Here is a 22,911-nt window from a genome sequence, read left to right on the forward strand (position 1 = left end):
AATCAGACCTGCAAAAAAACTCTTGACAGAGCTGCCAGGAAAACCAGGCAAACATAGAAAAAACAAAGAAAGAGGACACAGTTCATAAAAGTCAATTAACAGGTATCACAGAGAAATAATAGATGATGAGAGGTCTTGGCCAGGAAAACAAGGAGAACATGTTGATGTGAATAATGTAGATAGGTACCATAAAATTAATGCACCCACATCACAGTAACATACCATACTGAACAAAAATATTTCCCCTTTTATCCCTTAAGTTTTCCACTACAAAACTATCATTTTAGAGGAAAACCAGAAATTTTCATAAATGGCTGTTGCACATTTTCCCTTTCAGTAGAAATTTTATGACCAATTATAATTCACACATTAAGTGCACGCCACAGAACAACCCCAGAAGCCCTTGAGATAAATAAAATACCTTGATTTGTTTCAAACAAGTCCACTGGTAGGAAGCTACTGTAACATACAATTTCTGGAAGAAGCAAACACCCTTTTCTAACATGATCAGTACTGGACAGTACTAATTCACACTCTCTTCAAATTATTTGTTGGGGACTGACCCTTTGGGCATTGAAGCCTTTCCAACCCGTGTAGCACCCATCTGCTTTGAGCCACCATTTAAAATACCTGTAGTCAGTCGTGATTTCTAGTGTCAACATACCTAGCTTTAAATAAATTACTCTTTCTGAAGATCAGCTCTGAGTAACATCTTGTCTTTCTTAAGTCCACAGATATTCGAGCTGAACAGGTGAAACAGAGAACTAAACAAAGAAGTGCCAATGTAATAGGTTCTGCTAAATTATCCAGTGTAACTTAAATAGAAACAAAGGAAACAACTGTTTTTATTTTCAGTAATATTCATACATAATTACATACAAAATCAAAATACAATCAAGCGTGTACAAATTTCAAATTGTTCTTGTACAAAATTTTCATTAGGTAGTATTAAAACCTGAAGCCAAACAGAGAACTAAAGTGCTTGCTAGCCACCTATTTCCTCTACTTCATTTTAACTTGTCTGTATCACTTGGGAAGATAAAATGAACTGTCAGCATAAATCACAAACACTTTTCACTGTAACAATCATAATGCTATCAGTCTCCCCAAAACAGGAAATTAAGATAAGAGGCAATTAAAATATAAAAGCCAAGCAAAAAATCATAATTTTGAGTTTACTTAAAAAGATCACTAGTCCTAAATACCTGAGTTTGAACTGGAGCTGGGGAACACCACTGGTTAAGGTGGCTGAATTTGCTTTTTCTAGAGAAGCTGAAATTAACACTAACACATGTCTTAGTCTACAAGACAAGCATTCACATCAATACAGCTGACAAGCTGCAGTACTGTACACTCTGAACTGTGACAGTCATCCTGGCCAAAAACCTGTGGACAATGAACACAATGCTTCGCTTTTCTTGAACTCCTGCTTGTTCTACTGTTAATGACACTCTATGTTAGTGTCATTAAGACATTAAAATTTTTTGGTAAAAGGTCAAAAGCAGTAAGTAGTAAAAGTAATAACTCTTTGTTACAGTGCTGTGTTATGCTGACAATACATACAGTAACAAACACACATACCATAGCTGCCCTTAAGATAACTTGATAAAATAAAGCAACTGAGATATTTGGTGAAAGACAGTGTTGCCCCTGAATACTGTTCCAGGTCATACTGCACAACTGCAGAATACCTTGAAAAGTCACACACACGTTCCATTGAAAAAAAATTATCTCAGTGTCAAAAGGTGGCACAGCACTGTAAAAAAAGTAAAGCCTCACAAGGCTGCTGTATCATAGTTGTAACCTAACTCTCAGATATAAAGAACATTAATTTTCAATAACATCTGTTTAAATACTTAATTTTCAATTGGGATGGCAAGTCCTAAAACCTGGGCCATATCAACGGTAAGTGAAAAGATGCTGTGTGAAACCTACAATCACAATTTTTATAAATGTACACTACAAGATATACAAAATACATCATTTTACAGAATAGTTTCTATACAACAGGAAGGAGAGACTATGCCTTGCCCCAGAAATCCTTCCTCTTCTGAGCTCGTTCCAGTATCTGAGATGCAAGAGAACTAGATGCTGCTGAGCGAGCAGAAATCTGAGACAACCTGTCATCTGCGGGGAAAGCAAGAAGGGAAAAAGTAAATAGGAAAATTAAACATATATATTCAAACACAGTTGACATTTTTTGAATATTTTTATGCCCTCTTTCACAATGAATGCTAAAACAGTACCACAGTACAGTTCAATTAAATTACTTGGCAACTGACATGCTGGAGAAGAACCTCACAAGGAAGCCTCTAGTATGTCAGGTAAGTTTAAGAGAGTTACGTGCCCATCTCTTGTGAAACTCCAGAATGAAAGCCCTGTGTTCACCTAGGAATCACCCAATTCTCCAAGTTACCTTGATCTTTACTCTCCTGTGTCAGAAGACCTCAGGCATTGCTCCTCTGCCACTGAAATCTATATAGATTAGACTCTGGTAATGACATATTCTTGAAAGCAACCCACTGCTTCAAGCAAAGCAGACAACCTTAGAATAATATGACTAAAATACCAGAAACCATGCTGCCAGGAAGAGACTTTCTGTGCCAAATCCAGCTAGTGTGCCAAAAGCTGCTAAAAGGAACGTGTCTTCTGAAGAAAATAGAAGTTTACCACACAGACAAGAAGAAGCAGCCTTCAGAAATATACTTTTGAAGAGTCTTCCTTTTGAACACAGGGTCCATTTCACACACAGTAAAACTCCTAAAACTAATCAGTCTTGATGTTGCTTGCCTGATAAAGCCCATTATAATTCTTCAACAGCATTATTAAAATGTTGCTACAGGTCTGTCAAGATGCTCTCTGTGAAAAATAACCTTAATTACACACATTCTCCTGTAATTGATTAGAAAGAACTCTATCACTAGTTAACATACTCCTCACCAGAAAAAAAAAAAAAAAAAAAAAAAAAAAACCCAACAAAAAAAAACCACCAGGAAAAAATTCCTCAACTCAATCCAAAGAGCACCAGTATTCTGTCAGTGTCTGAACTAACTTTTCAGCAGAGTTTCTAAATTCTTAAAATACAGTGATCCTAATAGCCTGTAACAGGATCACACACACTATGTATAACAACTATATCCCCATGTACAAAAAACTGCAAACTGCACTTCTGCAAACCAACATGTCATTGGAATAACTCCCAGGTTTGTACCTGAACAAATATGGGCATACAAAATATCTGTAAGCTGGCCCATTTCAGCTGCATTCAGCTCACAGGGAAAAATAAAAAATTAATGCAGCTACAGCATTTAATCTGTGGACAGCAATCTGTGTGTAGCAAGCTGCAGAGTACTACAGGATTTTGCATGTTTTATGCAGTTGCACAGAAGCTTGGCTGAGCCATCTGCACCACCCACATATTTTGCAGCCAACTGCAATGAGTAAAACAGAGAATCAGCCTGAACCTTGGTTAAAACCCAAAGAGAAAGAAGCGCCAAGGGATACAAAAATAAGCTTTTTGTGGTATAACTATAAACAAAACTGCAATCAGATTCAGATATAAACCCGCTCTGCCATACTCTGAGCTGAATCAAACACAGGTGATTGCAACTAGCACAGCTCCACACCAGGCTCAACCTCAGACACCACACTCAGAAGGAATGTATGATGGATACAGTGCCTTTGGTTGACTCATGCTACTGATAGTTTATTTGTGTCTGCCCACAAAAAGGCCAAGTAGATGCAGCTGTGCAATGGCTGCTCTCGTAGATTAACTTTAAAATAAACATTTAAAAAAAAGACCAAAACAGCAATCAGAATAGGAGCACGACATAAGCACCCCTAACACACTGAGCAGAGTGTTGGGAAGATAAAATGAGCTGTCAGCATAAATCACAAACACTTTTCACTGTAACAATCATAATGCTATCAGTCTCCCCAAAACAGGAAATTAAGATAAGAGGCAATTAAAATATAAAAGGTGGGAAAATTAAAGTCAGAGGGATCATTTTATGTTGCATATCTGGGGCTAAAGTCTCACAGGCAAAATCTTTATCCTGAAGTTTGTGGTACCTTTAGAGTTGCAACCAAAGTTACTCCAGCTGCAATTTGGGCTGTGTTGCAGTTTCCTTTGGTTGCTATCAATACAAAGGCTTAAAAATGTGTGGGCAGGATACAACTTAAGGTATGGAACTAACCAATCTATGGTAACCCTATTGAGAGCCACAACGGTCTGTTAATTTTCAGCCACATTTAATGGTTTATTCATATTACCCCAAACCTTCATATTCCTACTTCAGATTACTGTTGGAATCCTGGATGCTGAAAATTTTAAACTTTCTGTGCTTAAAGGCACGGACCCACAAAGAAACACTACATTTGACATAAAGTCATAGAACAAGCTTTTAAAATTAATTAATAACACTAAGATCACAAATGTGTAATTAATTAAAAGTCTGCAATATCACAAAGTAAAAAACTTAAAATTTAAGATTCTAAAATATAAAAATAAAAAACAAATAAAAGTTTAAGGCAAAAGCAAGTTATTCTTCTTTACCTTCTTCTTAAGTTTAAGTAATGTTTTATGATTAAACAAAAAAGTTTACATTATGGACTTCAAGAAATCAGTTATTAAGTTAAAAAAATAATCTAAGTGTCCTTTCTTAATTAAATAATTAAATTTTAAAAGACCTTATAACAAAAATTAGTTAACCATTTTGCACCTTACTAATAAAAAAACCACCAAACGCACAATACTAAAACTATAACATACATAAAAATAATAAACACCTAAGTCCAAACATAAAATACCATCTCAAGTACCTTCAGTCCCAACTTCAAAAAACCAATAGATTACTAGTCTGAACATGTTCAAATTATTTCAATAAAAATACACTGTAGCTATTCAGACAAACACATAAACCAGTATTACTTACTGCATTCAGAAACTTCTCATATTCATGCAAAAGGTAAAATTTATTTAGACTACATACATGATTTACAGTAATATTTTGGGACAAGAAATACCTTCATCATTACGGTTTCTTTCCCGAAGGGGCAATTGGAAAGTTCTCACTTTTGGATTGCCAAGATTCCCTAGGACAAAAAGTCAAAAGGCACAGTTTTGAATTATTTCAAAACAGACCAAGAATAATATTTCATTTTAGAATATCTAAAAATGTTGTAACATTATTTCAAAAACAAGAGTCTTTTAAATAGTACACATGAAAATTCTACCAGACGCTTTTATCCTAAGATGAGGTAAAATAATCTTGCTCCACTGCTTTCTTCTCAAGACAACATTCTTTGGTACATGATACAAGTCACTTTATGAACTGCATTCAAGGTGCAAAACTAGAAACCAGCACAAATTCTAACCTTTCTGGGGAAACTCTCTGCATTTCACCTTCCCGCTTAACCTGACAACTGCTTGTTCTGTTCTAGAATGGAAATACTAGTTTTTAGCTAATCTCCTCCAATCAAAGGACCAAGAACTGTGGGACCTGAAGCAGCTATGGAAAATCTAAATGGAATGGAGACTAAGGGGACAGGAAATCTTTATCAAATTTACATACCCAGTACCCTTAGCATTGTTAAAAATTGTTTAAATGCTTCAGTACAAAATCTGTCCTCAGCCAAGAAAAGGTTTTTCTCAACATCCAATAAACCTTCTAGAGACAGTTTTCTAGAAGTTTCCTTATCCTGCAGAAATAATTTTAAGGAGCTTACCACTCAGAAATCCACAACTCTTTCAAAATAATACTACAACATAAAGGTCCCACTTACACACAGCAGTTAGCAATGGCAGCTGGAAGAGTGTCATACCACCCAGTTGCAGCTTAAATATTATAATTTAGAGCTGTTCATGCTAAACCAAATTATTCTCACAAGTAGTATTTATTGAAATTAATAAAGCAAAATCAGACAACAAACTGATCACTGTAATACAGTGATATCAGTGCAATTTGAAACTAAGGTGGATGTTGTGCACATTTCCTCAGCAAGACTAACCAACCATATAGTTTATAAGCTTTTGTTTATAAACAACATATTCTTTGTAGATACTGTAAGGCAGCAAGCTCAGCACCTCTTGGCCTGAGCACTGCATAGTAGTCATTTACATCCCGCATCACTCTAATACAGTCATAAACAAAACCCACCATTATGCTGGAATTCTGGATCCTTAAGAGTCCCTTGAATACGATGAGAGGGACTCCAGCAAGGCTCAGAGCAGCTTTTTGCTGACGTTGACTGCTGTTGATGGGTGGAATCAAGAGGAATTTGTTCATCAGCAACCCTGTTAGAAGGCCACTGATCCTGCCTAAGTGGCAGAGGATCCACAGTTCCCAGCCCAGCAGGTGCAGAGTTAAAGTGTGAAGTGGCTTCCATTTTCACATCAGGCTACAAACATAATAGAAAGGAAAAAAAAGGAAGTATCAAAAAAAGCACAAAACCACAACATCTCATATACAGCCTCCAAGTACAGACCCTCACATATGCAGCAAATGTTGGCTTTACACTTTTATACTTCTCATGCAGGTACTAAAAGAAAAATATTCTAAGCTTGTGAATGAAAAGAAAATCTGTCCCTAATAAAAATTATTTACATGGCCTGAAAGTAATCTAATCAGGTCAAACCAAGAGCTTATTTTCTAAAACTGTGATTTTTTAGATTTTACAACAACATAACCAACTTCTCCTGCAATTGTCTACTTCTGTTACAGAATTTACTACAGAGGATGTATGCAGTTAAATGGTAGCTCTCTTTGTAGAACACGGTGTAAGCAGAACTTGACAACAAACTACCAAAATTTTGAGGATAACAACTCCCAAATGTTTCTATTTCTCTTTTAGTAACTACTAAAGCTGCAATGTAGAAGCAGCAAAAAAAGTAAAGGAAAGAAAAACTGAAACTATTATGGCACATTAACCTATTTTTTTAAATAAACACCCAAACTCTCCCTCTTGAATTTCTTCCAGCTCAAGCAATCTGGATTTGTGCCCTATGCCAATGGCTACAATAACATTAAGGGGAAATTCTAATGGCAACCTATTTATTTTTCTGCAAATGAATCCCATGCATTTAGCCAAAGAAGCCACAATGAAACACATCTAATCTCACTCCAGCAGTCTCAACTCCTTTGTTTGACACCCCAAATAAACCTAAGTATTCAGACATGCCTATTTTAGTCACAGATACTGACAATTTAAGACAGCAACTAACAACTCAAGATTTCTTAAATAAATTATTAATTATTACTTTAAAAGAACATTCCTAAAATTCATCATGGTAAGTCTATTTTCTGGCTCACCTGGAAGGACTCTTTTTTTGTAGGGCTTGTTGCTAAGTTTTGCTTTCTCAGAGGTGACGATGAAGATCTGAACTTAGGAGCAGACACTAGAACAGTACCTCCTATTGTATTGGAAAAGATGAAAAATGCCTTATTACACTAAATAACCTAATAAATTAATTCAATTATGTATTTTTTATTTAGTTCTTGAAATACTGGTTTGCATTTACAAGTCATTTTACCAACAGCTGGGGTAGTATGATTGTGATGAGTCCTCGGGCTTCCTGCAACAGATCTCAGCTTCAGAGTAGGGTGCTTGCAGCCTCTCCCTGAGGATACAGAAGAATCTGACACAACTGCAGAAGTGTTCAATACTAAGGCATTCTCACTGAAAAAAAAAAGAGTAATGATTAAAGGATTAGCTAAGGAAGGACTCAGGAGTCTTGCACTCAAGCTTTGTTTCCAATCCATTCCTACAATGAAGCCTAAGGTAAGACAGTTAATGCCTTAGCACCTCAACAGCCTGTAGCTAAAACATTTGCTTGTCTAGGGGAGTCCTGGATTCCAGTCCTTAAGCCTCCATTCCTGTATTTTGAAGTTTTAAGCTATAAATCCAGGCTCCCTTTGTCCTGAAAAACACTGAGCATACTGCTGCACAACAGAGAGGCCCAACAGGAGAGCTGGAAAACTTTGAACCCAGAAAAACTTTGAATGTGGTTGCTGCCTTAGAGGTGGGAGTATGGGTTTGACATTCTTCAGTCAATGTGGGGGAAATGAAGCCAAATATCTCAAATTTCTGTAACCCTAGTTTATTAAATGTACATCATAATATGATGTAAATATATATATCATACATTATATATGTATACATAATATACATCAGCACTACCACTACAGTCCTCTGCCTCAAGGTGCATTTCAAAAGGAGGTGGCAGCATATCCACAATGTGCAGAAACCTGATTCTATCAGTACATGATAGACACATTTAGGCAAAGAATTCCTCATTCTAGCTCTCAGGAAGGTGTAATATGTAAGCATTAAGCTGGTCTGCGTGACTGAGTACAGTGCACATCCCAGAACACACAGGACCCCACTGCAAGATGACAGAAAATTGATAATGTCAAACAGAGACATCTGTGAACTAGACTATCTCTAGAATTAAAGAATAACTTAGAAAGGTTTCTAGATGGTTTTGAAAGCCAGCATTTAATATCTGTTTGAGTCGAACATCTCCATTTTTCTTTTTTGTTTGAATACATGGTACTATTCCAAATGGAGACAATTACAATTTCTTACTTTTGATTAGTGCTGCAACACCAAAGATAAGATGAAATGAGGAATATAAAATGTGTAGCTGACATGGTTACAAGGGTCAAAGCTATTCAGAATTAAATGTCTATCAAACTAAAATATTGTTCTACAAAAAAAGGTATCCAAACTTACATAGTAAAAAGCCAGAGACTTCTGAAACTAGATACAATTTGGATCTCTCAAATGTCAAATACTATACTATGCATATACTGAACTGATCTCCCAATATTTTTATATACCCCTCCACATTCTTCCCACCTGTGCTTAGTAACATAATCACTGGTGATTACTGGATATTAGTTATTTTTTTCTCCTAGGTCCTTAATCTTTGTGCATGAATTTTTTTAAGAAAAATAGATGCGTAAGTACAATATTAGCATATATCCTGTCTTATCCAATTCTACACCATCAACTTGAAGCAAATCATGAGCTTTAATTTTCTCTAAACTTCGCTGCTGTGTAATGAACAGTCTGTTCTAAGAGGCCTATCTTCATATTTCATTGTTTTGGAGAAAAACATCAGAATAATTCATGAGTCTACAAACTTCTGTCTTGCAAGTCAGAAATCCAGTCTTTTTAATGATAGGTCCACTTCTGTCAGCCAGCTCAGTGTCCTCTGAGCTGACCTTCTCATTCCTTATCATACTGTTCAAAACAGAAGTACTACCACACCAATTTACACTTTCTTAAATACAAAAACTATTTAACCTACAAACATGTATATACATGTATATATACGTCAAAAAACCATTCAGTGTTACCCTTCAGTTTTCTTATCTTCTTTAGCATCATTATTGTTTTCTTCTAATTGCTGGGCCCTGACTGCAGCCTGTTCATATGACTTCTCTTCCTCCTTCTCTTCTGTTGATTGTTGATTTTCCCTTTCTTCAGTACCTTCTGGTTCATCCCAAACTAAACGTCTTTTGACTGGAACAGTTGAAGCATCTGACATGTCTTTCTTTGTGTTGCCCTGATGAACTTGTTCTCTGGAGTCAGGTTGCAGTAGCACTTCAGGGCTTGCTGCAGCCTCTTTGTCAGAAACACTGGGTAAGAAAGAACATAGCATTTTGTATTCCTAATTTGCACAACATACATGTGTCTATACAGAACAAATTCATCCAGTTCAGTTCTTTGCAAGAAGTACAGCTCAGACATTAAAAACTAGTACCATTGACATTATGAATGGTTAAATTGCCACTGCAGTTTTATCTGATGTTTAAGCACATCCCATTTGAAAACTAGATTTTATGAAGACTCTTTCTATATTACCCTTTCCAAAAACGCAACGCAAATTAGGGCTGTATTTCCAACTCAAACAACAAATTAGATTATGAGAAGTGGCTCAAAAACAACTATTTCCATACAAACCTATATTCAGCATTTTGCTCAGTTTCAAAGCTGCAGAATAATAGGCAGGAATGACAACCTTACCCAGCAAGATCTAGTGCTTTGACGTTGTTGCTGATTCCTTCTTCTGAACTGGAAGTTGAGGACACATCCCAAAGACTGTTATTATCAGACAGGATCTGATTGAAATGGTATCGGGAGAAGTGTGTTCCCTCTACTCGTTGCCTGTAAGCCTTTGCTCTCTCTCGAAGCTCTTTCACCTACACATCAAGGTTTCACAAGTTTCACAGCTGTTTAAACTTCACTATTAGGTTACTATAAATATTTGCATTAGCTACAGGCAGCTAGAAATTAAGTTATACATAATACAGGGCCGCCACAGCACAAACATTGCATTGCATGACACAGTACATGTAAGAAGAGGAAAGCAAATATATTCAGTAAGCATGTTTAAGCCATGAAGCCAAAGCAAAATTGGCAATTATTCATTTCATAAGCACAAAAATTTATGCAGTAACTAGGAATAAGTCTAGTGCTGGATTCTATTTTTTCCATCAGCGCTCAGACACAGTGCTCCAAACACTGAAAGAGGAACTTGGATACAACCAACCTCCATATACCACATGGAATTTAAGGTGTTTTGAGATGCCTAAAGAGAAGAATACAGAGTTATTTTTAAATTTCTTATTCTTCCTCTCAACTCTCAAGAGCGATATTGTTATCACCTTTGTAACTTTACTTCAGTCTAAGTAAGAAATTAAATACTAAAAATCTGTCAACATAGCTCTATGCTGCCTCCCTGAGATTCAATCAAAAGCTCTCAAACAAGTACAGTCAGCACTGGCATCCACTAGTTTTTTGCCAAGCTTGAGGAAATTAATTTAGCTTTCTAAACATCAACACTCAAAAACACATTCCCCACTAATTTATGACAAATTCAAATCAGCAGATCGATGTGTATGTGTAATACTGAGTTGGTATGCTGCAAACACTGCAATTATCTCTAGCTACATAAACATTAATGAAAAGTTAAGATTAATACAAGAACTCTGGGTGCTACTGTATTCAAGACATAGTATCAAAGTTATTCCTTCTAGGCTATCAGTAACTGCAAGAATGAGATACAAAACTGTTCAGGTGTCAGTTTTACTCCAAAACAATAAAAGTGATAACCCCCCTCTTCAAACATTATACACCATAATTTTAACAGTTAAGACCATTTAAACATTTGCTGTCTTGTGCCTTTCACCCAAACACAATTAAAGTGCAGGGAGAAAAAGCAAAATCAAGAACTTTATGTTTAAATTATTAAAAGTAATTCTGTGATATCGTGTGAATTCTGACTTACTAAAAAATGGTCCACAGGTAATAAGTATTTTGCAAAGAGCATGAAAATAATACTGACATTTCCTCTACCACACTTTCATAGCTTTTCTTTTTTTTCTTCCTTCATGATAGATTTCACATCATTCTTCCTGTAAGGAACAGAGTTAGTGGGCTAAACTCAGCTAATCCCTCTAAAAGTAACTGGATGCAGCAGATAGATATCCAGCTAACATCCCACAATTTGGCCCACTAAACTTCCAAAGAATAGTCCATTAAAAAGATATGCTTGTCATTTTCAAAGGAGAATTTGAAGTTTGATGTGCAAGTGATTTACTGGATAACTCACTTTAACTAGAAGAATAAAAAATTAATTATGATAGCCAAACAGAAGGAATGTAAATCCAGAGCAACAGGGTACCACAGAGGGAGGAAGAATACTGAGTCTCCTGTGAATTGTGAAGAAGTACAAAGGACAACCATCTCCTTCAGCAACTCAGCAGGCAGCATTAACTCAGCAGGACATAGACCCTAGGGAGTCCTACTGCAATTATGAATTGCCCACATTAATTTTTCAAAAGCATAATTAGACAAGATTTTTTTTTGTTCAACTGCTGAAAAGCAGCCTTAATAATAAATTGCAGACAAGCAGCCTACAAGTAATCACTATGGCTAAGGTCACACCAGGATTCCATTATAGCATCTGCCTGTTTGGACTCAGAACTTCAGAAAGCCTGCTTTGGACAGAAAGTCACCCGCATGCCACGTAGCTTCTTTCTAGTTTCCTGCAATTCCCTTTTCAGCAAGAAAATCTCTGTGGAAAAGTCTGATGCACTGCAAACATATCTTGATAGTGTGAGAAATCCTTGATTTTTCATACACTCTAATTAAATGCCACATGTAAAGTTGAACATCCATCCTCCACTTGCAGTCTCCTCATTCTTTCCCTCAACTGTACTGCAGGGACTCCTCCCAGCTGACTGTGCCACAAACACACTGCATCTCAAGGCCCGCCCTTTAGATGCCTACCAGTCATTTGCTCTTGAAGCTGAGCACTGCTCCTTATTGGTTTGAATGTTTCATGATGCAACATCAACAAATTAAAGTATTATATGCCAGAAAAATTACATCATATTTTAGAGAAACATTCAGTATACCACTTAGGCTGCATGCAATAGTTCATAACATTTTGCAATATTAATTACAGTAAATCTAATGCATATAAAAATTAAAATATTGCTTCTTTTCAGTCCTCTAACATCCTCTAGAGGCTGTTTACAAAGAATGGGTTGTCTCATGCATGCATACACAAACTCTGATTATGAATTACCTCATACTTTAATATACTTTAAATATTGAGATCTATTTCTCATTGTGCATTTTCCATGTATTCTGAAATTCTTTCTTTTTGCTAGAAGGAAAATTACTTGCTAGATTAAATCTAGCAAGAAAACACAGAACTGAAAGCTACCAGACTGCAATTCGCAATTCTCTGCAATTCACAGAGAACCTTATTTTCAAGGAGAACCTGTATTCTCAAAGCCCAGCACCCTAGAACCATTTCCTCCAGTTCTACCTTCCACATCACCGTGGCTCAAACTGATGAGGAAACTCACATTTCCAAATATTTGCCACACAGGTGCCCCACAAAGGCTCCCTCTATCAGCTGGGAGGAGACCAAGTCAATTCAGTGAAATCAGAGTTGCAGAGCTAGCTCTTAGTTTCTTAGCACACTATTAATGGTTTTGATTTCCTTGACTAACTCAGGAATCACACTTAATAATGCTAACAAATGTTGTGATCTTGAAGCTACTCAGCATTTTCACAGTTCTGTCAAATTACTTCATATACAGTGTAATATGGATTGCAGCTTCTGAATAAACTACAAGAAAATATATAAACTGAAATTTGCAAGAAAAATTCGCTATTTTATGTTGTGTATGACTGAATTCAGTGGACTGCTTTGAATGGATTCATGCATGGTAAGCTACAGAACTGAGCCTGGCCATAAAGCCAACCTAGGTTGATATATATGTTGTCTTTTTGTTTCTATTCCCTTGAAATCTCCTATCATTCAGCCCTGTATTTTGAAAACTTCTGCTTGTTACAACTGAGATGAACATCAAGAATAACATTACCTGTCACAAGAGACTCTGTTCTGATTCATTCTGATTGTACCGGAAACAAAACTTCTCCCTCTCTTTGGAGGTCACATTAACATATTTTTTTAGTCTCATCATATCTTTTTTTTTTCCTATGTATTATACTGACTTGTCAGAATCTAATTGTCTTTGTATACTCACCTTTGGGAGCTTGAGTCATTAGCACTACAATCTCAAAGCTGTATCTTATAAATAACATAATTCAAAGTTTTTGCATCTAAAAATCAAACTACAAAGCATACTCAAGCTTCAGATTTTCTAAAAATACTCACCTGGTTGTGAGCTTTACTCTTAATATGAGACCAAACTCCATCTTTGTAGAAATACTGAGCTGGAGACAAAAATTTTGACCTATATTCAGTGTTCATTTTCCTAAGAAATCAAGAATGAGGAGAAAAAAAAAGTCTGATATCCAGAATACTCTTTAAGAACACTTTTAAAGTTACTCAAAAAGCAAAGATATACCTGCACCTAAATGCCAGTGAGACACAAAAAACACATGAACAAACAACAACTCAAACCAACACAACACGGAAAGCTGTGAAAAATACTCATTCACAGTTGGCAGTCCTTCAAGTACTTACTTACTCCTACTGTTTTTTCCTTGCAACACTTCCACCATGAGCTTTTCCCCTGACAGCCAGAACATAATACACAGCCTCAATTACTTCAATGCAAAGTGTGAGACCTTGATTTAAATCACTGATGAAGGTACCTTTAAGTAAAAATGCATGGTTTGGCATTAATGTGTCTGAGACATTTCCTTCTATGAACTCCATTTTAAAGGCACTCTGTATATGGGTGGGGTGAGCTGCTGGGACTAGAAACATCTGACTGCCAGAACAATGGTCAGTATAATTCATCTATGTCCTAGTGGCTTGGATCTTCAAAAGGCCTCAGTACTTGAAAAGATGAGTTCATTTTTCCCTTCTGCCACACACATACAAACACAGAAAAATTAATATAATGTAACCTATAGCAGGCAGTGAGTAGTACTTCAAGTCCTTAAGCACTGACCTGTAGATGTATCAGCTTAAATCTAAAGATATTTTTGGATTTAACCATGCTTCAGAATATTACCAACTTAATTTTTATATATTCAGCACAGAGTGGAAAAGCCCTATTATTCAATACTTCTTCAGAAACAGGTCATAAAAGTCTGAAGTAAGAGAATAAAATAAACATTGTAAAAAGAAAAATACAAAGGTCGAAAACCACTTTATATTCAAAATTTCTCTCAATAGGTCCTTTTCTTTTAAACTGACAGAAATCCTTCACTTTTGGTTGCAAAACCAATGGGTTAGCACAAGTAACACAATACTGCTGAACCTGGATTCTGCTGCAAAAGCAGGCCATGCATTGCAAACACAGCTTGCATTCAAGTAACAATTCTGTCTGCATATTGAGAACTTGCACATTTTTACAGCTATTTGCCCAGTGACTTTTAAGAAAATTTTGTCTTGTGCTACTATGCTGAAGGCATAAGAGGCAGAAATTTGCCCTTACATGAAAAGAGCCCCAGCATATGATCAAGAATTTTGCACATTACTCACTGCAAAATTGACTACAATCTACTGCAAAGAGTATGAAAATCAAATAGTTAAGTGTTTTAGCTATACTATATCCACTCACTTTTCCATAAAACAATTTCATTTCATAGAATTTTGGGTCATCGTTTTGTAATCAACTCCCAATACCCACCAGCATTTAGGCAGGAAGTCTTCCCTCCCACCTTCAATTTAATGCCTTAACACTGCCACAAAGAATGAAAGCAATTGCTAGGGCATACATTAAGCACAAACACAGGAGAGATGGAATAATCTATGCATCTGAAATGCCTACTTCCTGGATTTTATTGCTCTTGACATATCTCAGATGTGTATGAAATGGAAATACGAGTTCAATTATTGCAATGTAGGCATGTGGCAGAAATAAAAAGATACTTTGACAGAAACTCAGTAACATACAATTTCACTTCATTTCCATGCTTACCAGATTACTCTAAACAGGACAGATTTCTTCCCTTTACCTTGTGTGTTTGCTTTTGTTACTCAGGCACACAAGGCTTTACAGACCAGAATAAGCAGACATCAAGTACAATCACCACAGGTTTAAGGTGTGGAATGGGCACAGTAGATAAAGTAGTTTGAAAGGTGATTACAACTTCCAAAGCACATGTGGAAAGTTTAGCACCAGCAGTGCACTGATTCTATTTCATCCATGTTGTATTCATTACTACTACTGTTATTGCATCACAAGCTTCAACCAAACAGGAGTGATTACAAAGCTTCCACTTCCACTGCCCAGAGGAGAGGATGGAAATTAACATCAGGTTTAGATGTACCCACAAGCAGCTCAATCTCAGCACTGCAAGGAGCACTTGCCTCTGCAACTGCAGCATGGTGTGGTTAAAGGTCCATAGTCCATCATCCTAAACACTGGGCTGTTGTACACCTACCCACTAGTCTAGGTTTTCCTATTTTATACATACCCACGACTTGTATATAAAGTGAGGGGCTTTGGACTGATATGTTGCTTATTATTTTGTTTAGGATGTTTCTGTTCTGATTTCCCTTGTTTTGTTGCATCTTCTGCTGGTTTTTGAAACGGTTCTTCCCTTTTACTCTAAGGCAAAGATAATTTTAAAAATACCACATTAGCTAACAATCTGAAAACCCTCTTACTTCTTTTGACATCAAGCACTTGCAAACAGTTAATTTTCTAGTTAGATGTTTTGAATATTCAATACAAAATATTTAATATTTTGAATATTTAATACAAAATACCACATACTTTTGTTACCATAAAAATAAACTAGCAAAATGCCAAAGTTAAGATTGAGTGCAACATTCTGCTACCTAGATGATCTATTGTGACCACTTTACAGAACTAATTCTACATGAAACACAGAAATAAAATACGATATCTACACATTCTCACCTGAGTTCAAAAGGTAAATTTTAAAATATTTATTTTGTTTTATAAATGTTCAGATTGATTTGTTTGGATTTTGCACCAAAGATTTTTTCCTGATTATTTCATTTTTTCAGAAATGCAATGCGTGACTTCTGATTGTGCTAGAGATCTTCAAAAATATTGCTCAAATTCAATTTAAAAAAAATTAAAAAGCCCACCAAAATCCCCCAAAACCTTTCCAAGATACTCATCAGAGATGAGGTATTGGTATAAACAACAAATTTTTAGGCATTTTCACAAAAACTCCCTTCTCATGACTCCTCTTACTTAATTTCTTAGCTGTTCTCAAAAAATGACCTGAAATTTCAGTATTAAAACCAGATAAATACTTCCTGAAAGCCTCAGGCTTTTCAAGCTTTTTTCATATCTACTAAGTGGCAAAAGGGGACATAAAATTTCTCATCCTCAGATGGGATTTAAAGAACTGGGCAGATCTGAATTTTAAATGATGAAACCTCCAAGCCAACAATCGCCTCAGAAGTACCACTGGCTTAGTTCAAGCCAAGGCACTGCATGTTAAATACACCTTTAGCTCAACAGTGATCCTAATGAACACCTTGTCTCACAATGGCTCCTTCTGTTCCATCAGCAACAGAGATGGATGGTGAGGAGACTCAGATTAACTGGGAGCACCACACAGCTGGTACAACCCAGGCCAGAAGATTCCTAAAAAAACCAGAATGACAGCTTTTTGGAACAGGTCATAAGGGAGCTGACTCAGAAAGGCAAAAAAAGGAAAATGTATGCCCAGTGGAAGCAAACTCAGGTGACATGGAAAGAATACAGAGATACTGCTTGCCACTGTGGAGAGAAAATTCACTGGCTGTGATTTATGACATTCAAAAACTTACAGACCTCCCATAAAACTCTACTGCACACCAAGACACAACACTGGTATCAGAGTATAAATCAGAGATTTAGATTACTGAAACAATCCTAATTACTAAAAATAATCAATTGGGAACAACAACTAAAAATAAAATAACTTCAAAACTCAGAAACTTAAAACTTTAAACTGAAAAAAATGCTCTACAGAGCCCCTAAAAGAGCAGAGCTGTAGAGAATTATTTTCTGTCTTTTACAGCAAAACCACTACTGAATCCAGTGTCACTATCAACACTAAATAATTTCAACCTAAACCCACCCCCATACAACTGCAAAACTACTACTAAAGCATTTATTTATGGAAAGTATTTACTTGTTAACACACCAGAAGTTCTTTCTCTTCTGTAACACCTCTCTCTTGTGGACTCTTAACAGGAGGAGACCCCTTGGAATTTCTCTCATATGTAGTTTCAGAAGTAATGGCAGGAGGTTTAACCGGAGGTATGGATTTCTTTGTGTTGCAAATCAGCTACATGGGAGGAAGAAAACAAAACAAAGTAAAAAAGTGTGATTTGTTTACCTTAAGGCTAAATTTTCAAAATCTGTTAACTTATTCACACAAATACACTCACATATGAGCAGCAAGAGAGTAATCTCTACAAATACAGCATGTGTAGACTAATGAACTTCTAGAAGAAATTAAAAAGAAACTTAAATACATTTAAAAGTGACCAAGTCAGACACAGTTAAACCTGTGATGAAACAGTGTTCTTAATAAAGTTCACTACCAGAGGTTTTGTTTATTTGTTTATTTTATTTTTTGTTCACCTTCAGAGTTGTATGTACATCATGGTTTTTTAAAGGCATGCCATAAAACTTCCATGTGAGTCCTTAGTACATGTCCTACTCATAAGTAACAGAAAACTGCTCTGAGTTTTAGGGCTGGATGCTTAGAACTTGGGCAAATTAAAATCCATTCATTTTCAACAAGGTAGAGAATTTGCCTAATATGTTGTCATAGGGCTCCAAATTTCAAGACCATGCCATATGTGAGAAGCATGCATTTTCCTTAGATTTGCTATGAGAATTTCGGTCTGAATTATAACCTAACTTGGATAACTTCAATATTTTCACGGAATCTCTTCAAGGGAAAGGGATTGTCAGTATTGAGGTATATTCTCAGCCATATCAACAGTGAACAATAACAATTTGGTAATATGCATAATTTTTATCGTTATAATTTTTTTTTATCATTTTCCCTAGGTTCTGCTTATCCATGGATGCATAATGCCCACAGACTTTTTCTCACTGCTTCTTCTTCTTCTGTGTAAGCTATGAAAAGGTCTTTCTTCTGAAAAAAGCACAATGCTCACAAGCATTAATAATGAAATTATCAAACTGATTGCACACAGAATCAAATGGAATTATCTTTGATTTTTTCCATAAGGTGACATTCTGGAAACTGCCTTTTTCTCAAAAGGTCCTATGGCTTCTCTATATTATGTATTTCAGTGAGTTTTCATTGGATAAGGGGCTGCTGGGAAACATATCCTGCAGTAAATCCACCTGCTTGGTACTCCAACAGAAAAAGACAGGATAGTGATTATCTTAGTTATCAACATTTATTGCCTCTGAAAGATGTTCCTAAAGAAAGAGAAGACAAATGCAGAAGTGCCTGCTTTGCACTGTAGAATGACCAAAAGACTGAGTCTCCTAAGCTGTGATCCCAGTAACATTTACTGAAAACACAAAACAGTCTCACACTCAGTTACTCTTTGTGGTCTTACCAGAAAAAGGAGCATTCTCAACCCTACAAAGCCCAAAAGCTCATGAGAAGTATTAAAATGTCACAAGAGTACCTTAAAATCAGAAAACTCCACTTTTAAATATAAGCTGTTCTCATGAAAGAATAAAACACTAGAGAGACACACTTCAGGGCTCAGAAGTGTATGTGCACAGATCTGGAGACTGAGAATAACAAACTGGGGCAACACAGATAAATTAATGCAAGCAGAAGAACAGGACCCTGTTAGAAAGAGCAAAATATAAGGCCCAAGGAGAATGAATACTTAGGCCTGAACACAATAAAGAATCACATGGAAACAAATCCAATTATGTTACACTTTTGTATAGTGAGAGAGAAAAAAAATGTAACAACTCCTCCCCCAAAAGAGGAAAAAAAGGAAATCTTTTTGAAAGGAAAACTTTGCTGATACATAACAGAAAGTATTAATTTGCCTTTTGGATTCTATAATGTTACCTGTTCAGCTGCAAGTATTGGGGACTTTTCATGAAGACTCTTCCAGACAAATTGGCTCTGATATTCAGAGTTTCTGGGGATATTTACATCTGCTTTCCTCTGAAGTGGTCTGTGAAACTGACAATGGAAAAAAAAAAATTACAATGATTGTTCCCTTTCCTGCATATTTTGCAACTTAAACATCTTTCAATACACACTTTCAAAACAACAGTTTGGGTTTTGGTTTCAAGAATAAAATTAATGAAAAGTACATTTTCTCATTATAGTCAACTACCCCAAAAATCTATATATTATTGGCTAAATCCTTGTTTAATTGAAATCAGCAGTGATGACACATTCCAAAGATGCAAATGAAGAGCAAATTCTATTAAATTAAGAAACTACTATTCTCCCAGCAAAGAAGCTACAAGAGTATCAAAATACAAAACCAAGGAAAGAGAGAAGCAGTTTGACAAGAGAGTCTGAGCATGGGTAAGAAATTACAGTTAGTAATTTTTAGACTGGTCAATTAAAAAGAAAAACTATTCCCTTACCCCATTACCCATTTTTTCTGATTCCTTTTTTGGAGATGAAAATGCTTCATTTTGATTTGGTGGAGGTTCTGAGGGTGATTTCTTCATGTTGTTCTCCGCAAGGGTAAGAGCTATTTCACTATCAGAATCTACCACATGTGACTGAACTTTTGGGGAGAGTCTGGATCCTTCAAGTGTTTCAAGTTTTTCCTGATTCCCAGTATCATTGTCGTGGTACGTGTGCAACTCTGCAGGTTCAGTTTCCAGTGGGTCATCCAAATCACAATCCCCTGTCCACTCCAGGGACTTCGAAATCTGTGGATTATGGTAAGGTACTCTTCTCTTGGAAATGAATTTTGGTTCTCTTGCAATTCCTGTGAAAAAAACGTACTAGATTTAACAGAAACATTCACTGAAGAAATAATATCACTCTATAACAACAATAAACCGGAAGTTTATCACACAGATACACAATAACTAGAAAGCTTGGAGCGGGGACAGACTATGAATTACGGGCATGGCTGTGAAATTCTGTGCCCTTTCCTATCTGCAAATGACCTTCCTTTCCACTAAAGAGACAGGAACATGGTGCTCCAGAACCACGTTGGATTAAACCCTATAAAGCAAAAATGTCCACAGGACAATCCTGTGCAAATTGATTCTAGGAGCTGAACAACAGGAAAACTAATACAGCCAGTGAAAAGAACATGGTTAACCCTATTGTCAGTAGTCAGTTCCTAATTACAAGGCCATAATTTAGAACACTTATTATTGTAGGAATAAATGCATTGTACTCTAATTACACAGACTGCAGTTGCAGTGAACTGCACCAATTTTTTTTTACTCTGCCTTCTGCCACTACAATAATTACTATTTTTTACTATTTTTCAGAGCACTGCAGTTGTCATCACTCTTTAGTTTACCCCTCTCCCTCAGCTCCCTACAGGCCTTTCGAGCCAACTGCTATTTCCTTTTCCTCCTGCTTTCTATTCCCACATTTCCCTATCATTATAATGTCTACATCCTTAAATCCCACACTACAGTATCACAAAGTTTTCACTGCAGTGCCTGACCTTCTCTTTCAGTTAGATCCTAACTACCTGTTAGGATCATAACAATTTTACTTTATTAAACTTTGCCCCAAGTTAGTGTCCTCTTAAAAATTGAATTTTATTTACTATTTCCATACATCACAGATAAACCAATCCCACCCTCGACACACCTACATGGGTTAGCACTGCACCTGCATTTCATGTTTGGGTCTTAGTTTATGCTGCATGTCAGAAACTACTTTTTATAAGGTTTATATAAATAGCACTAATTGAAAATAAAGTTTCAGTAGCCATAAAGAATATGGAGTTCCAAAACACGATCTATCTAAATGATGACCAAGATTATGGTTTTAATTTAATTACAAAATACACAAACTATAAACACCACCAGTTCACTGTGGTCATGCACTCATCACAGCGAAGCTTTCCAGGCCTTGGCTGCAACCAAGAGCACAGTTTCCAGGGGCACTTACCAAACTGATCCGACCGAAGTCCTGCCCACAAGGATTTCGGCTGTTGGGATGGGCTACGAAACTCTGGGCTTCTCCATTTGAAGGTTCTCTTGTATTCGCTCAGTCCCTACAGCAAACAGAGAGGAGTCTGTCAGGCCAGCGGTGCACATCCTGCTTCACTGCTCCTGCCGGCAACAGATCTCCGAAGGGAGGAAAATCACCAACACGCTGCTGCACGATGAGCTAAGCTGACAGGTTGCTCGGCATCTTCCAAACCCACCCCCGCCGGAGTACAGAAAGTACTGCTGAGAAAACGTGGAAGCATTTCGTGCATCAAAAAATAACGTAAAATTTAAAAAAACGAAAACCAAAAACACGTATCTTATGTCTTCAAGTGAATGGTTTCAAGAACAAGCACAGCCGGGACCCGCTGTCACCCGACAGAACGACAGAATTCCTTCTGTCTTTACAGGCCGGCGCCGCAGCGCAGGGGCCTTCTCTGCCCGCTACCCCAGCACCGGCCGCAGCCCCGCTCCTGCCGCCCCCCACGCCCGGGGCCGTGCCCGGCCCGCCGAGCCCCGCTCCCGTTCGGCTCACCCTGAACGGCACGGGCATGGCGGAGCCCCGGCCACCGCACAGCCGGGCCCGGCCCTGCCGCCAGCCCAGCCCGGCCCGGCCCGGCCCGGCCCGCTCCGCCTCGCTCGGCTGGCGGGGCGCCTGCGCGGCGGCCCGGGCGGGTGGGGAGTGCCCGGCAGCGCCGCTTCCCCCGGCCCGGCCCGGCCCGCCCCGGGGCCGCGCTGGCGGCGGGCACTGCTCCCGGCGCTGCTCCTGGTGGTGCTGCCGCGGGCGGCTGTGGTCGTGTTGTCCACGTTAAAGACTGGCCCCGGTAACCGTGCTGTGCGGCCGTGCTGTGTGTCTGGGGAAGCACAACGGGGAGGCACCCGGTGTTAATGGCAATGCCTGCGGGATCTTTGGCGCCTGGTTACAAGAAAATCACGTGCCCGCGCATGCAACTTTATGTTGCTACAAAAATAACGTTTCGAGAAAGGAAAAAAACCAAGTTTCTTACCCTTCTGGAGCCTCTGCGATGGCGTGGCAGCTGCCGGTCTGCCTTCGCCACCTCACCCGACCTAGCCACCCGGTCAGGAGATCCTAATCCACCGCCTTGTTCACATCTTCCCTCGGGCGCCGCTTTTCTGACTGCCTTCTCCCTGCTAATCTCCATCCTGACTGGTTTTGACTGTATCACGTCAAAAAGAACGGAGAGGGTGGTTAAAAAAAAAAAAGAAATTGCAGAGATGGACGTACGGCCCTGGAACGGCCCGGGCGATCTGTTTGCGCTCCCTGTTGCCCGTGGCTGCCGACCCACCCCGCGTCCGCTGTCACCGCGCCTGTGCTGGG

General features: G+C 37.8%; 1 protein-coding gene across 4 annotated transcripts; it reads right to left on the reverse strand.

Annotated features, from left to right (window-relative positions):
• Nucleotides 1-821: 821 nt before the first annotated feature.
• MDM1 (Mdm1 nuclear protein) lies at nucleotides 822-22,911 on the reverse strand. Of its 4 annotated transcripts, XM_072922937.1 has the most exons (16): nucleotides 22,819-22,911; nucleotides 22,580-22,750; nucleotides 21,532-21,637; nucleotides 20,028-20,380; nucleotides 19,495-19,611; nucleotides 17,620-17,763; nucleotides 15,925-16,058; nucleotides 13,706-13,805; nucleotides 10,559-10,597; nucleotides 10,033-10,208; nucleotides 9,363-9,644; nucleotides 7,532-7,677; nucleotides 7,311-7,411; nucleotides 6,159-6,399; nucleotides 5,026-5,094; nucleotides 822-2,127 (listed from the first exon to the last, which is right to left on the reverse strand). In XM_072922937.1, exons 2-16 carry the CDS (start codon nucleotides 22,733-22,735, stop codon nucleotides 2,021-2,023), a joined length of 2,271 nt encoding a protein of 756 aa, XP_072779038.1. In that variant the 5' UTR covers nucleotides 22,736-22,750; nucleotides 22,819-22,911; the 3' UTR covers nucleotides 822-2,020. The 4 variants fall into 4 exon arrangements, with proteins under 4 accessions (XP_072779038.1, XP_030115253.4, XP_030115243.4 ...); XM_030259393.4 differs by lacking the exons at nucleotides 22,580-22,750; nucleotides 22,819-22,911 and adding an exon at nucleotides 22,108-22,266; XM_030259383.4 differs by lacking the exons at nucleotides 10,559-10,597; nucleotides 22,819-22,911 and having other exon boundaries at nucleotides 22,580-22,815.

The sequence above is a fragment of the Taeniopygia guttata genome, chromosome 1A (assembly GCF_048771995.1).
Source record: "Taeniopygia guttata chromosome 1A, bTaeGut7.mat, whole genome shotgun sequence".
Classification (NCBI taxonomy): Eukaryota; Metazoa; Chordata; class Aves; order Passeriformes; family Estrildidae; genus Taeniopygia; species Taeniopygia guttata.

What these genes read in the sequence shown, in the direction of transcription:
- MDM1 (XM_072922937.1), bottom strand. Translation starts at nt 22,735, where the DNA reads ATGGAGATTAGCAGGGAGAAGGCAGTCAGAAAAGCGGCGCCCGAGGGA. An exon ending in CAGAAAAAATGGGTAATGGG is followed by an intron (nt 19,612 to 20,027) that starts GTAAGGGAATAG and finishes TTCCATTGTCAG; the next exon opens with TTTCACAGACCACTTCAGAG. An exon ending in CAGAAGAGAAAGAACTTCTG is followed by an intron (nt 16,059 to 17,619) that starts GTGTGTTAACAA and finishes TCTTTGCCTTAG; the next exon opens with AGTAAAAGGGAAGAACCGTT.